Raw genomic sequence first — 12,283 nt, forward strand, 5'->3', positions numbered from 1 at the left:
CACTGATTATTAATTAAATAATGTAATTTATTAATAATAACTATACAAAAGTTTCATTGCAACAACGTTAACAGGTAAAGGTAAAATTAGCAAACTTGCTGACGACCGACCGGTTTACACGGCCTTCACTATTATTCCATCGAAAAATAGGGTTAAAACTGCCGATTCATTAATTCACAGGCAAAATATTTAATCTACTAGAATTAACCATCATTTTCCTAGAAAGAACCCATTCCAAAATTAACAGCAAACAAGCATCGGGTCGCAATTGATAAACATGATAACAAAACGCTCCCGGGAAATTACATTAAATGAAGACTTATTTTTGGAATATGTCTGAATTTTTAAATTTTCCTATACGCCTTCAGCGAATAGCGTACTAAATAAATATCATACGTATGATATCATGGTGTGACGTATACCATACGACAACTTCCTCAGTGGAGACCAAATGATCTTTAACTGTGAATTCGTTGAATATTAAAGAAATCGTTTTAAAAAACACTTCAATAAGGCAGGAACTTGCTTTCATCGGAGATGTCAAAGTGACAGCCATCACGATTCTAAACGTATTTACTCTTTATTTCCAACGCATTTTTACGTTAAATTAATCTACCGAATTTGAAGATATTTGAATCGCCATTATGCTGTCACAATGACAGCCTACAGGTGTCATTTCAGTTGATACACTGACACGTACATCTCAAAGAAAAACGACTGCAATCTTTTGGTGGTGCTCCAATTTTCCTTAGAAAATATACAACAAGTTATACACTTGAATCATTGCATAACTAGGCCTGTAACATGAAAGACCGTTTAAACCGAGCTACTAAATGAAATCCGTGATTTCCTACAAGGAGGATCATATTCAATATCTACACTTAATTTCTACGATTTTAATATATCAATTAGAGTTAAAATCTACGCTTTGGTTCATCTTTTACGCTAGGTATTCATGGACGAAAAAATTAGATTATAAATGTAATTCTACTGGTTAAAAAATCGGCCATTGTGACAGTCCTTTGACCAACAGAATTGGGTCATTTTACCGCCGTGTTCATGAGCACCTAGCTTCAGGTCACTACAGCAAATTCGGCAGCATCAAATGCTCAACGTGAATATTAACTGATTTACTGATAAGGGCGCTACGAAACCGAAACAAGACAAGTAAACTGCCATAATGTCGCATGGCATTGTATGTCAAATTTGATGTTAGAATTCTTCGCTTTGTGCAGAGCCATCTATATCTTAATTACATAATGACGTTTGATGAAAGCGCTGGTTTTAGGAAACTACAATATATTATCGAGGCCATTTTTGGCATTCACTTTGAGCTGAGCGATGCGACCGAAAACGCTTTTATTTTGGGGTGTTGCTGCCCTATCCGCATCTTATTTAATATCGTTAGTTTCATGCTTGGTGAAAAAATAACAGGCCAATAACCTCCTTGAGTATTAAGACGGCAACACCGCAAACAATACTAGAGATTCCCTCCTACACCACAGAGGCGCTATCTGTACTGACAACACCATTTATAAAAACATTCCATTTATTCTAGAAAGTTCTAGCATTTGCCGACGCAAGTCGATTCGACATCGCACAAAATAATCACACGATTACGACTGCTTTATCGGCTATAGATAGTGGTACTAAAATGGCACAAAAATATCAAAATGGCGGCAGCTACGTGAACAATTTAATATTTACCTATTCGGGTATATATCGAACATTAAAAGTGGGGACTATGAACCGAGGATACTAAAAATGGCAGTGATTATTTTTTAGGTGACATGCGCGGAAAATAATCCCATAATGCACATTGGATGATCTCGGTAAAAGAGAGAAAGTGAAAGTGATATACAAACGTCATTGTTTTGACGGCGAAGAGGGTTAACGAAAAGCGTCCACCGGTATTTGTGATTTTTTTATTATGTCCCAAGCGATAGGCCACGGACATGACTGGTTTAATCATTCACCAAATATTTCACTAAACGAGTAACGTTAGACAATTTGCACATTCTTAATTAAATTTGACATATGCTGAATCCATTCTAACCTCACTCGTTTGTCAAAATCGAAAACACTTATGCCAAGGGAAATCGAGATATTTTATAATGTGAAACGACATACTTTGACACAAATTTTCCAGATATATGCCAAAGGAAAATAGGTAGAGAAAGGAAATACGCTTCCGTGGTCTATCGTTTTACACATGTAAAAATAATGAACTATAAGTAGTAAGTGTCCACCGATGGTCACACCAAGGGATTTTTGAGTCGTTCCAAACCGATGTGAATGCACTAATTGGTCGCACAATTTAACAATTTCCTACGTTTTACCTGTGAGTGACTCCACTCAACCTTTTACTGAACCCACGAAGCTGGAACCCACAACGGTTCCGTCTCGACCCTGTTGACGGCTGTCAAAAGCTTACCGAAGGCCACGACCAGATCATTGTTGACGATCGTCTCGTCGAAGAAGTGCTCGTAGAGGAATTCGATGCGCTCCGAATGCCGAATCATGTCTTTGAATTCATCTTCCTGAAAGATTTTGTCAACAGAATAGGATAAATTGTAGCTAATCCGCCCCAAACGTTTTTTTCCCGCAATTTCGAGGGCTGGATCTCCCAAATTGTTTAAGATACCACGCAAATCGAAATCTCTACTTTTCAAAACAGCCGAGTTACAATTTTTGTAAAGTTTGACTTTTTCCCGTTGCTTCTCTCGAAAAAATTTACTGAAAACAACTATCAACACGAGAGGAGGCGCAGTACTAGACTTTTTTCAGGGACTTACCGTGAACCCCCTGGAGTTATCGACATCAAAAGTACTCCTTGCATGGTTGGCCATTCTGGTTTCCTTCAAGATGTCCAGACTCGGTGGACTAATGTAAACGATATAAGGCTTCAGCTGCGGCGTGCGCAGCATCTTCAAGGCCTGATAGTGGGGATTGAGAATGCACACGTGACCCGAGTTTACGATGACCTTAACACTGTCCGCGCTGGTGCCTAAAATACTCTCCTTACTGACCATGTTTTAGTGGTCAACAAGAAACGAAGACCAGGAATTTCAAGGGTTTAACGAGAACTGTTGAGAGGTTTATTGGTAAAGGAAATGTGGCGACCAAAAGGAGTAGGGTATAGACCTAGTAAAGTGCGTGGAAGATTTTCCGCAAGGATAGCGGAGCTATGCCAACTAGGTAATTTAGAAGGATAAACAATTTGGGTTTATGCGACTTCGTTTCTTCCGTACACGCTTTATTACCATATAAGTTTCCCTTGTACTCTCCAAATTCGATATATTTCCCTTTTTCGATATCGGCCTCCATTTGCTCTCGCGGAACGAAAAAGTACTCTTTGCCATCCACCTCTCCCGGTTTGATACTCCTGCTGGTGACTGGAAGCAAGGTCCAAGATTAAAATGAACACAGTTCGGGTTCGATCTCACAAAATGCGATTTTTAAAATAAACCAAATGAATAGAGCCGGACCGACTCATCTTAACTATAGTTTCCAAATTTTGCTCTTCAATTCCACAATACTTACAAGGTGTGGGAGTTCTGAACTTCTCAGGGTCGGTGTCGATCAGCCGACGTTTCAGCTCGTTCCTCCCGACGCCTGGAGGCCCGATCAGCACCACCGGCCTAAATATGCCTGGCCTAGGGTACAACTTGGCCACCTCTTCATAAGTAGCGATCAACTCCCGGTCGAAATCGTCGTTTTCCGCTGTGTCGTAAATGATTTTTTTAGTTTTGTTTTTAGCATCAGCGGCCACCGCAGCGGCGAGACAAAGGGCGGGTTTCGGACTACAGCTCAAGCCATCTTCAGCCACTACCGGAACGAAACACAGCCCTAGGCAAGCAGACACTACCGTTTAGTTTCGTTACGGAAGAAAAATCATGCAATAGCGCTCCAAGGGATTTTAAGCTCTAAGTGAGGCTTACCGTTCTCTTCATCACCATTCTGACTCTCCCTCTCGTGCAGAATTCGCTTCTCCTGTAAAGCCCTACTCGGGATCAGACCGGCACGCATGTTTTTGTCCCCCTCTTTGCGGGCCTGCCACCTGGGAACCAACCGAAAAAAAAATAACTACAGCTTCAATCAGTAGCCACAATCAGCAGAGGTAACAGTATTATGTAGCCGTTGGATAACTATTGAACAACTGCAATATACAACAAAAATTACCTCATCTCTCAATAAAAATATGTTTAAAACATAGCGCCTCAATCAGCGTAAATCCCAACAGCTCCATAACTGTTGACTCTGCGGAATGGGGCCATTAAACCTACCAGTACTGATCGTCCTGGCAGACAATATGCAACACATCTCCCTTTTTAAAATCTAAACCAGCCTCCTTGCACGGGATATAGGGATCCGTAGAGCTGTCGTAATCGAAATGCGCCCTCACCCTCACCTTGCTTTCCCGACTGTTCAACCTACTCTCAGCCGGGACAAGTTTGAACGTAATGGTACCCTCAGAGCTTTGCTAAAAACCCCCGAAAACGTAAGAATTCTCACAGATTTCACTTGTTAATGACTCACTAGAATGGCTAAAACATCGTTGGGTTCCTTTCCTTCAACGTTGATGCCGTTCACTTCAACCACCTCGTCGCCCACGTGAATCAAACCGGATCGGTCTGCGGCGCCCCCATGCATTACCCTGGCTATCACGATCTTTCCGGTCCCTTCGTCAGTTTTTATCGTAGCACCCTGTATATAGGAAGCAGCACTCACACCATCGACAGTAATGAGTGAATTAGCTATAGCCAGTTGTGCGATATATATAGGACCAGCGCTCATCTACACCCGGGTACCAAGAGTACAAACAAACAAGAGTTGCGAGGCAGTAATGTGGTTCATTTGAGAATTTCTTAGGCTCATTATGAATCTTACAATCTAAAATATACAAGGCGTTGCAAATATAAATGCTAACTTTCTTCATACTTGTCCGAATAAAGCTCCAAAATCTGATCTATCTCTTTGGTCTGGGTAACTCAGAAATCCGCACAATACTGAGAAACGGAAGAGCCTCTCGAGGACAGTTTAATTTCGTCTGCGACATCCTATATATTTAAAAATAACAAAGAAAAGTGGAGGGAAGTGGCTTAAGTATTTAAAACGTTTCAGTTGCGTCCTTGTATATACAGGGTGAGGCGAAAAGATATCAACTTCTACTCGTCCCAAAATTCGAACAACTGGTTATAAACTAGAATTTTTATTAAATTGAAAATAGAAGATAACTCATTTTTACTATTACATTATTACATCTATATGGATGCGTTCTCAAGGTATTTCGTACCTTGACACGTTGATTCTTATGTCACGCGTTCAACATTTTTATGGAGATGTAATAAACTAAGAATTTCGTCTTTTTCTTTGATTCCATTGCTCTCTACTGGTTCACAAACTTTAAATGAAAAATGCAAGTGGAACCAGCAGAAAGAAATTCTCGAATCCAAAAATAGGGATTCCTTAGCTAGAAACAATGGAAATTTAAAAATATGAACTATAGATTGGCAGAAGAACAAATAGTATTAGAATCGACAGAGAGAAAATCTATCTATTACGGATTTATCGTAAAATGGTCCACTAAAGAGCCGAATGAAATAAAAATTGAACACAAATCAGTTTAATATGAATCCATTATCCATACAGTGTTGTCTTTTTTTGGTAAACGTTTTTTTTATGCTAAAGTACTATTTAAAAGCAAAAATTTAAACTCACACCCTGTACACGGATTCAGAACATATGTATATAATCATGAAAAGGTTTAAAAAAAGTCACCTCGTTTGAAAACATTTGAATCACATATACACAGTATCCTATACATCTCTATTCAAATTAATATAAAGAGTAGCATATGAACGTCTGCACAGGGAGTCCCGAATTCAGGGCGGACCATTGTAATCTTGGAAGCGCCTCTTTCGGAGGCACCCTGTACAGTTTTGAACTCGCCCTAAACGAGTGTTCGATGACCTGTAAATATATGCAATTCCAACTTAATAAAAATCGGGGAGTGCCACCAAAACGAATCTTTTTATAGAAAACCTACTGGCTATATATTGTGTATTTTCGTATTTAACCAAAATAAATATACAAGGTGTGCGTTTAATGAACTTAATGGACCATCCGCCGAGTGCTGGAAAGAATGTCAAGCCTGATAGGTGCAAATATAGATGGCGATTTCATAGCAAGAAAAGAAGGGCACCCTCTGCACACCTGCAGAACTACTCTCCTCCAAGTGCAGGAAAACAAACTAACACTGTCATTATGTACATTTTATACAGGGTGAATCATTTCTGGGGGTATTTCCGCTGCGGGGTAGAATCACAGGGAAAATAGGCACTCTAGGGAAGTATTTACGGGGATTAACGAGTAAAAGCTTTCAAACGCATAATATAAAAAATCCACAGATCTGAGGAAATCAAATGTTGTGCCCTGTAAAATTAGTTGTACCATCACTGTACCAGCGGGCGATTTATCACAAATATTTAAGGTTGTATTGTATTGAATAAGGCGAACCCAACGATCTAAAAGCAGCTTTTTCGCAGTCTTCAGCAGAAACAACATGAGGCTTGTAGGTCTTGTGCGTCACGTCCAAATTCAGGAACATATCTCTATGTTGTCTATGGGCCTTGTCAGTGATAGCGTGAACTTCTCTAAAGTGACTTATTAATCGTTGCTCAAATAATGTTTCACTGTCTGGTCTACGTACTGGATACAACCATTTGAAATCCATGACCTCAGGGGATTTTTTATAATTTAAAACATCGTATAATGCTACTTTACTATTGTAATGTGGAATTTTAAAGAATGGAAGATACTCAAATTGTACTCAAATTGGGTTGATTCAATTAAAAATAAAAACAGAATGAAGATGAAACAAAACTACTGCCCAGTTTCGCAATTAAACACAAGTAAAAGCGAAGGAAACAACTAAGTAAGTAATGGAAAATGCCTAGTGTCTCGATCTCACAAATACTTACGACGATCGGTTCAGCGCTTTGTGTACCAGTCTTGGCAAAAAAGAAAAATTTCCCATCAATAATTCAAAAACTACCTCCGATGAGATTGGTACCCAAACATGAACACCACAAGAGACCAAAAAAGTATTGCAACTCACCAACGGCTCATTGCTCTTGACTAGCTGGACAATCTTAATGGTCTGTTCGCCGTCGTCTTCCTCGACGGGAATATCAGGGAGGTGAGGGTAATAGTCCTTTTGGGCGACTGCGTCGTGCGCACACAATAATCCCTTGAGAAGACAGAAAAACATACCAAGGAAATGTGAAACGCGGAAAACTACCTGTAAAAGAGGTTTTTGTAGCATCAGAAACAGCTCTTGGCACTCTTCAGTTCTTTGGGGCTGCTGCAACAGTAGCTCCAGCACGTCGGCGAGCACGTGCATTCCATCCGACAGGGCCGGAATTGGAAAACACCTGTAAAGTTTCACTTCTAGCCAAAAAAGGCGAAAAAATCGTTTGAAACGGCTTTAAGTTGGGTGTACTGATCCACAGAAGATGACGAATCTTCCTAAATTGTCCAACATGGACTTACCTTCGTCGTTCAACATTTCCTAATATTCTGTTATGGATGTTCACTAAAGCATTCAGCTCCTTGGACTGTAATAGTTCGTTCAAAAACGCTAATTCCTCCTCGGTGCTCGGCAAGTTGGCTGCCTTTTGAAGGTTTGCGTAAAGGTCGGTTAAAGCTGAAATTGAGGATTAAATTAAGCCCTTAAAACGTGTCGTTTCTAGACTTATCCTCAGGGAATTTAGTAGTTTTGTATATCCTCTGTTATTTTAAAGTTTTGTTTCAGTAGCTGTGCTTGCATAAAATTCTCTAACTATTCAAATTTGCTCTTGTACAAAGATAATGTTTAAGATTTTGAATGAATATTTAAATTGCATTTCCAAGACATTTAGCTCTTTAGCTTAGCATTTTGATGTAAATAAAAAAGGTTTAAAATCGAAAAAACTCTCTTCTTTAGAAAGTTTTAACAGGGCGTCCTAAGGAATTTGCACAATATTGTTCAGCATCAGGGCAAAAAAAGAAAAGAGGACATTTCTTCACTATCACCATTTATTAATTGAATCATTCCTTACCAGGATCAGTTTTTTTCTTTCCATTTCCCATTACGTCGGATGTCATACTGCAAAGTCTGAAAAAATTATTTAAATATAATTTAAAGGTAAACTGTAAAACTTTCTAAGCTATTTGCTCAATTTACATAGTAGATATTGAGGTAATGGGAACTTAAAACAAATAATAAAATGCCAATAATTTATTGATGCCAGTTGCACAGTGATACATACGTTAAATAAACCACAAATAAATGCTAGTACATATTAAAAATAGAATGAGCTACTCAGTTCTCAACCGAAGTCACAGTCTAGGTATGACACCACATGACATCAAAAATAATACATTAAAATTATTATACATTTAAAAAAATAACTGCAACATTTATAATTCAATTAAAAACTGAGTTCTGGCATTTGTCCAATTCATAGACTTTTTTCTAGAGAGGCTCTTTGGTGTGGGAAACAAAATAAAGAACAATTTTACTCTTTAATGCCCCAGATTCTTCTTATACATATCCCTGGCCCTTGTTTTATAACCATGCTGTTCTCCATGTGGTCAGAATTAAGTTATGTCCTTTTTAATATAGATCAGACAGTCACTACATACAAAGAGGATACAGTCATAACCACTCATATCATGAGGAAACTCAGATAATTATTTCTACACTTCATTCCACTCATCAATCTCACCACCTTCTGCTGTAGACCAAAGCTCTTATGCGCCCTAACAAGCCTCAAGCCACTCATGTATGGAATATGAAATGTGGGACTGATAGATTGCAAAATAAGAGGTTTTCAATATCTTGGTGAAGATAGTACTTAATGGAAGGTAATACAGATAGCATAAAGTGACCTATTGAGCTTGGTTATGAGTAGTTCAATGGTCTTCCTCTATCAGTTTCAAGGCTCAAAAACTGCATCCAGAGAAGCAGAAAATTTTCACATGACAAAAGTTATCTGACTGGATGTTTTCCATTTCCACCAAGAATCCCACTAATTGGCCCACTGTCATGAAACTGCTTTGATTTCACTGCATATGTTTTTTTTCTGGGAAAATCAACAAATATATCCCCTCTAGAATATTAACTTACATAAATGCCAATAAAAACATTCTCATCAGATCCTTTAAGTCCTATAAGATATTTTGAATAATTTTTTTATTCATAAAGTTTTCAAGTTTCACACTCAGCTTTCACACAAAGCCAATTTCTCAAGTGGTTCTCACAGAAACTAAGAATCTGAGCAATTCCCAGATCAAGGCTTGGATTCGATGATTGAAGAAACTAGCCTGTAGTCTTCCTGAGAGTTGCAATTGGCAAGGCCTGAAGGTAGTAGTTAGGCCAAATTATTGAAATGCTGATAAATTTATTGGATGGACAGTTATCAAGTTTCCCAGTAATGGAGTAACGAAGCAAAAAATGAACCTTTGTTTCCAATAAAACAGAAAACTTATTTTTTCACTAAGCTTGTTAGGACTCCAACAATTTCTTCTAAAGGGCTCAAAACCAAGAGCTATAGGCTACAGTGCTTACTTACCCAAGTAATTCAATATTATACTGATCAATAAAAAAGCACTAAAAATACTGAACACTAATTTCAATTAAATCGGACTTACTTAGGCCAGCAAACTGCAACATTACCATTTAGTTCAGTAATGAGTTCAGTGCTAGTTATAAGGTTAATAACCCTGCGTTATAGGAAATTTGCAGAATTTCCAAATTTTTTGTTTACAACAATTTGAGGAAGCCGCCAGTATAAACAATTTAGAAGGAGAGAATTTAAATCACAAACCTCGTCTCGTCCAATTTCCGTCGATTTTCATGCCTTTTTCTGGAATTGGGGCAACGAAACTATGAGGAAAACACAGTAAAACGCATCGACGAATGATTTTTCCTGACCGCTTTCAATATCCAGAATTTCCTGATAGTTACATTTTCCGAGCCCAACCTGATAGGCAACCAAAAATACACACCAAGAAAGCTAGTGCATAGATATAAGTGCTATTAGAAAAATTTGTCTTAAGCAACACGAGTTTATTTGATAATTTTATTCAAATTTGTCGAACAACTTAAGTTACGAGGCAAACTACAATGCAACTAATTGAAAATCAAGAAGTTTCTTCAAATATTTTATTAATTTGCTTCAATTCAAATAAATGATATTTTTACCAGTTCCTACAAGACTAGAAAACTAAATCCCTCGCATTTCAATCATAGATGGCACCACCTCTGCATTTAACGAAACGTCTAAAGCATTTTCTAACCTGAAAGTAATCTGTCATTATTTATAATTTTGGATATATTTTCTTTCAATTAGTGAAGCCCTATAAACCTCTTTCATAAATCAAATTAACATACTTGCTTCTTGCATAACTCATCCAGCATGACCCGACATGCCAGAAACTGCACTGCAGGTGCAGTGTACACTTACCATGAAAAAAAAAAAGACGCCAAAGCTTCAGGCTATGGCAGCACCTCTCAGCGACTGGGGAAAGACTCTGTGACTAACTTTGACTGTTGCTCGTTGTCTCTCCAGCCCTGCAATAACCCCGTTATAACGTAATACACTGGCCAGCTTACTTCTCATTAATTTACATTTTTTTCCAGCAAAGATGGGTACCTCTTTGACAAAGAAGTAATCCTTGAGTATATAATTTCCAAAAAAAATGAATACAGTCGCAAGATGAAAGAGTATGAGAAACTTAAGACTAGAGAACTGGAAGAAGTTGCCACCAAGCAAGCCATGGATGCTGAGAAGAAAATTCAAAACTTTTTGAATAGTGAAGCGAACATTGTTAGTAAACCTTTAGATGGATTTAAATCTGGTAAGTAAATTTTAACAAATAAAATATTTCTTTTATTTAAGTTCGATCGTAGAGCCTAGCACTTCCTCAATCTCTAATATGGCTAATGGCCATGACAAAATATTGCCAAGCTTCTGGGTCCCTGGACAGTCTGTACAGGCTGCAAAATTTAATCTTGAAAAACCAGACCCTACCATATATTGCCCAATCTCTGGAAAGCCCCTGAAAGTCAAAGATTTAATTGATGTTAAATTTACACCAGTTAATGAAGATAACAGCAAGTCAATTCATACCAGAGAAAACAGGTACATGTGTGCAATTACTCGGGACAGTTTGAGCAATTCAGTGCCCTGTGCAGTATTGCGGCCCACGTAAGTTATATACAACTTTTTTTATTTGATATAGCAGTAAGAATTGTATTTATTAAGGGGGGATGTTGTAACATTGGAGTGTGTGGAGAAACTGATTAAAAAGGATATGATACATCCCCTTACCAGCAAAAAGCTCAAAGATAAAGATATTATTGTGATGCAAAGGGTGAGTTTATTAAATTATGCTTAGTTGAGGTTCTATAATGTTATTTCTAATTTTAGGGTGGTACTGGTTATGCCTTGACTAACGAGAAGCTGCAAGCAAAGTATGAGAGACCAGCTTTACAGGCATAAATATATCTTTAATTATTTAGGTATCTATGTATTTTTTAAGTGTTGTATTAAATAAACAAATTATTTAATCGAAATTTTGTTATGATTGATAGGTAGATAATTTCTTGTATTAAAAATAATATTTATATTCAAACACTCCAAACAATACGTATAAATAAATGTAATGTAAATAAATGATCTGATTAAATTGTTTTGGAAATTTCGTAGATTTTGTGTCATTTGATATAATCCCTTGAGTAAATCTTGAAGAATTTTATTATAATAATTATTATATCAATGATTTGTGAGCAAATCGTCCTAAACATAGTATATCCATGACTTCGACGAGTTCTGTCACCACGTCGCAGCAAGCGGTATGGTAATATCTGCACTGCTTTTTGAGAATAAGTGCCCTGCCTAGTTCGACACAAAAAACGCCATTTCCCGAATCTTGTCCCTAAATATAAGTTGATACTTATTTTTTATTTGGTGCTATCTAACATGTACTTTTAAATTAGATCGTAGCATCACAAAATAACAACACCAATAGTCGAAAAATTTCATGTCCATAAGCACATTGACGCACAACAAAGTATGCATGTACCACAATGCACTAGCACTGTGGTCTAGGTATAGTTATGTGAATGGAAAGTACAAAAGCCATGCAAAATGTTTTCTTTAGAACGGCTTCCTATTATGAAATCTAGTGTTGGACACCCGGTATAACACGTGATGCTAATGACCCATTAAAAGTT

At 37.6% G+C, this 12,283-nt stretch overlaps 2 protein-coding genes and 1 long non-coding RNA gene across 8 annotated transcripts; 1 reads left to right on the forward strand and 2 right to left on the reverse strand.

Moving 5' to 3' along the window:
• Positions 1-6: 6 nt before the first annotated feature.
• Positions 7-10,155, reverse strand: metro (membrane palmitoylated protein 7-like protein metro). Of its 6 annotated transcripts, none has more exons than XM_066298942.1 (13): positions 9,873-10,155; positions 8,103-8,158; positions 7,555-7,708; positions 7,304-7,436; positions 7,121-7,252; positions 6,984-7,013; positions 4,540-4,707; positions 4,287-4,483; positions 3,942-4,060; positions 3,544-3,723; positions 3,264-3,395; positions 2,796-3,007; positions 7-2,540 (listed from the first exon to the last, which is right to left on the reverse strand). In XM_066298942.1, exons 2-13 carry the CDS (start codon positions 8,146-8,148, stop codon positions 2,364-2,366), a joined length of 1,680 nt encoding a protein of 559 aa, XP_066155039.1. In that variant the 5' UTR covers positions 8,149-8,158; positions 9,873-10,155; the 3' UTR covers positions 7-2,363. The 6 variants fall into 6 exon arrangements, with proteins under 6 accessions (XP_066155039.1, XP_066155034.1, XP_066155037.1 ...); XM_066298937.1 differs by having other exon boundaries at positions 3,544-3,849; positions 9,873-10,151; XM_066298940.1 differs by lacking the exon at positions 9,873-10,155 and adding an exon at positions 9,697-9,822 and having other exon boundaries at positions 3,544-3,849.
• A 175-nt stretch (positions 10,156-10,330) lies between these two features.
• Positions 10,331-11,755, forward strand: LOC136348252 (nitric oxide synthase-interacting protein homolog). The gene is made up of 5 exons (XM_066298947.1): positions 10,331-10,639; positions 10,688-10,905; positions 10,958-11,255; positions 11,313-11,421; positions 11,478-11,755. Exons 1-5 carry the CDS (start codon positions 10,464-10,466, stop codon positions 11,547-11,549), a joined length of 873 nt encoding a protein of 290 aa, XP_066155044.1. The 5' UTR covers positions 10,331-10,463; the 3' UTR covers positions 11,550-11,755.
• Positions 11,624-12,218, reverse strand: LOC136348255 (uncharacterized). The gene is made up of 2 exons (XR_010733609.1): positions 12,036-12,218; positions 11,624-11,985 (listed from the first exon to the last, which is right to left on the reverse strand). It is a non-coding gene; the product is annotated as an uncharacterized lncRNA (long non-coding RNA).
• Positions 12,219-12,283: the final 65 nt, after the last annotated feature.

This window comes from Euwallacea fornicatus, chromosome 32 (assembly GCF_040115645.1).
Source record: "Euwallacea fornicatus isolate EFF26 chromosome 32, ASM4011564v1, whole genome shotgun sequence".
NCBI lineage: Eukaryota > Metazoa > Arthropoda > Insecta > Coleoptera > Curculionidae > Euwallacea > Euwallacea fornicatus.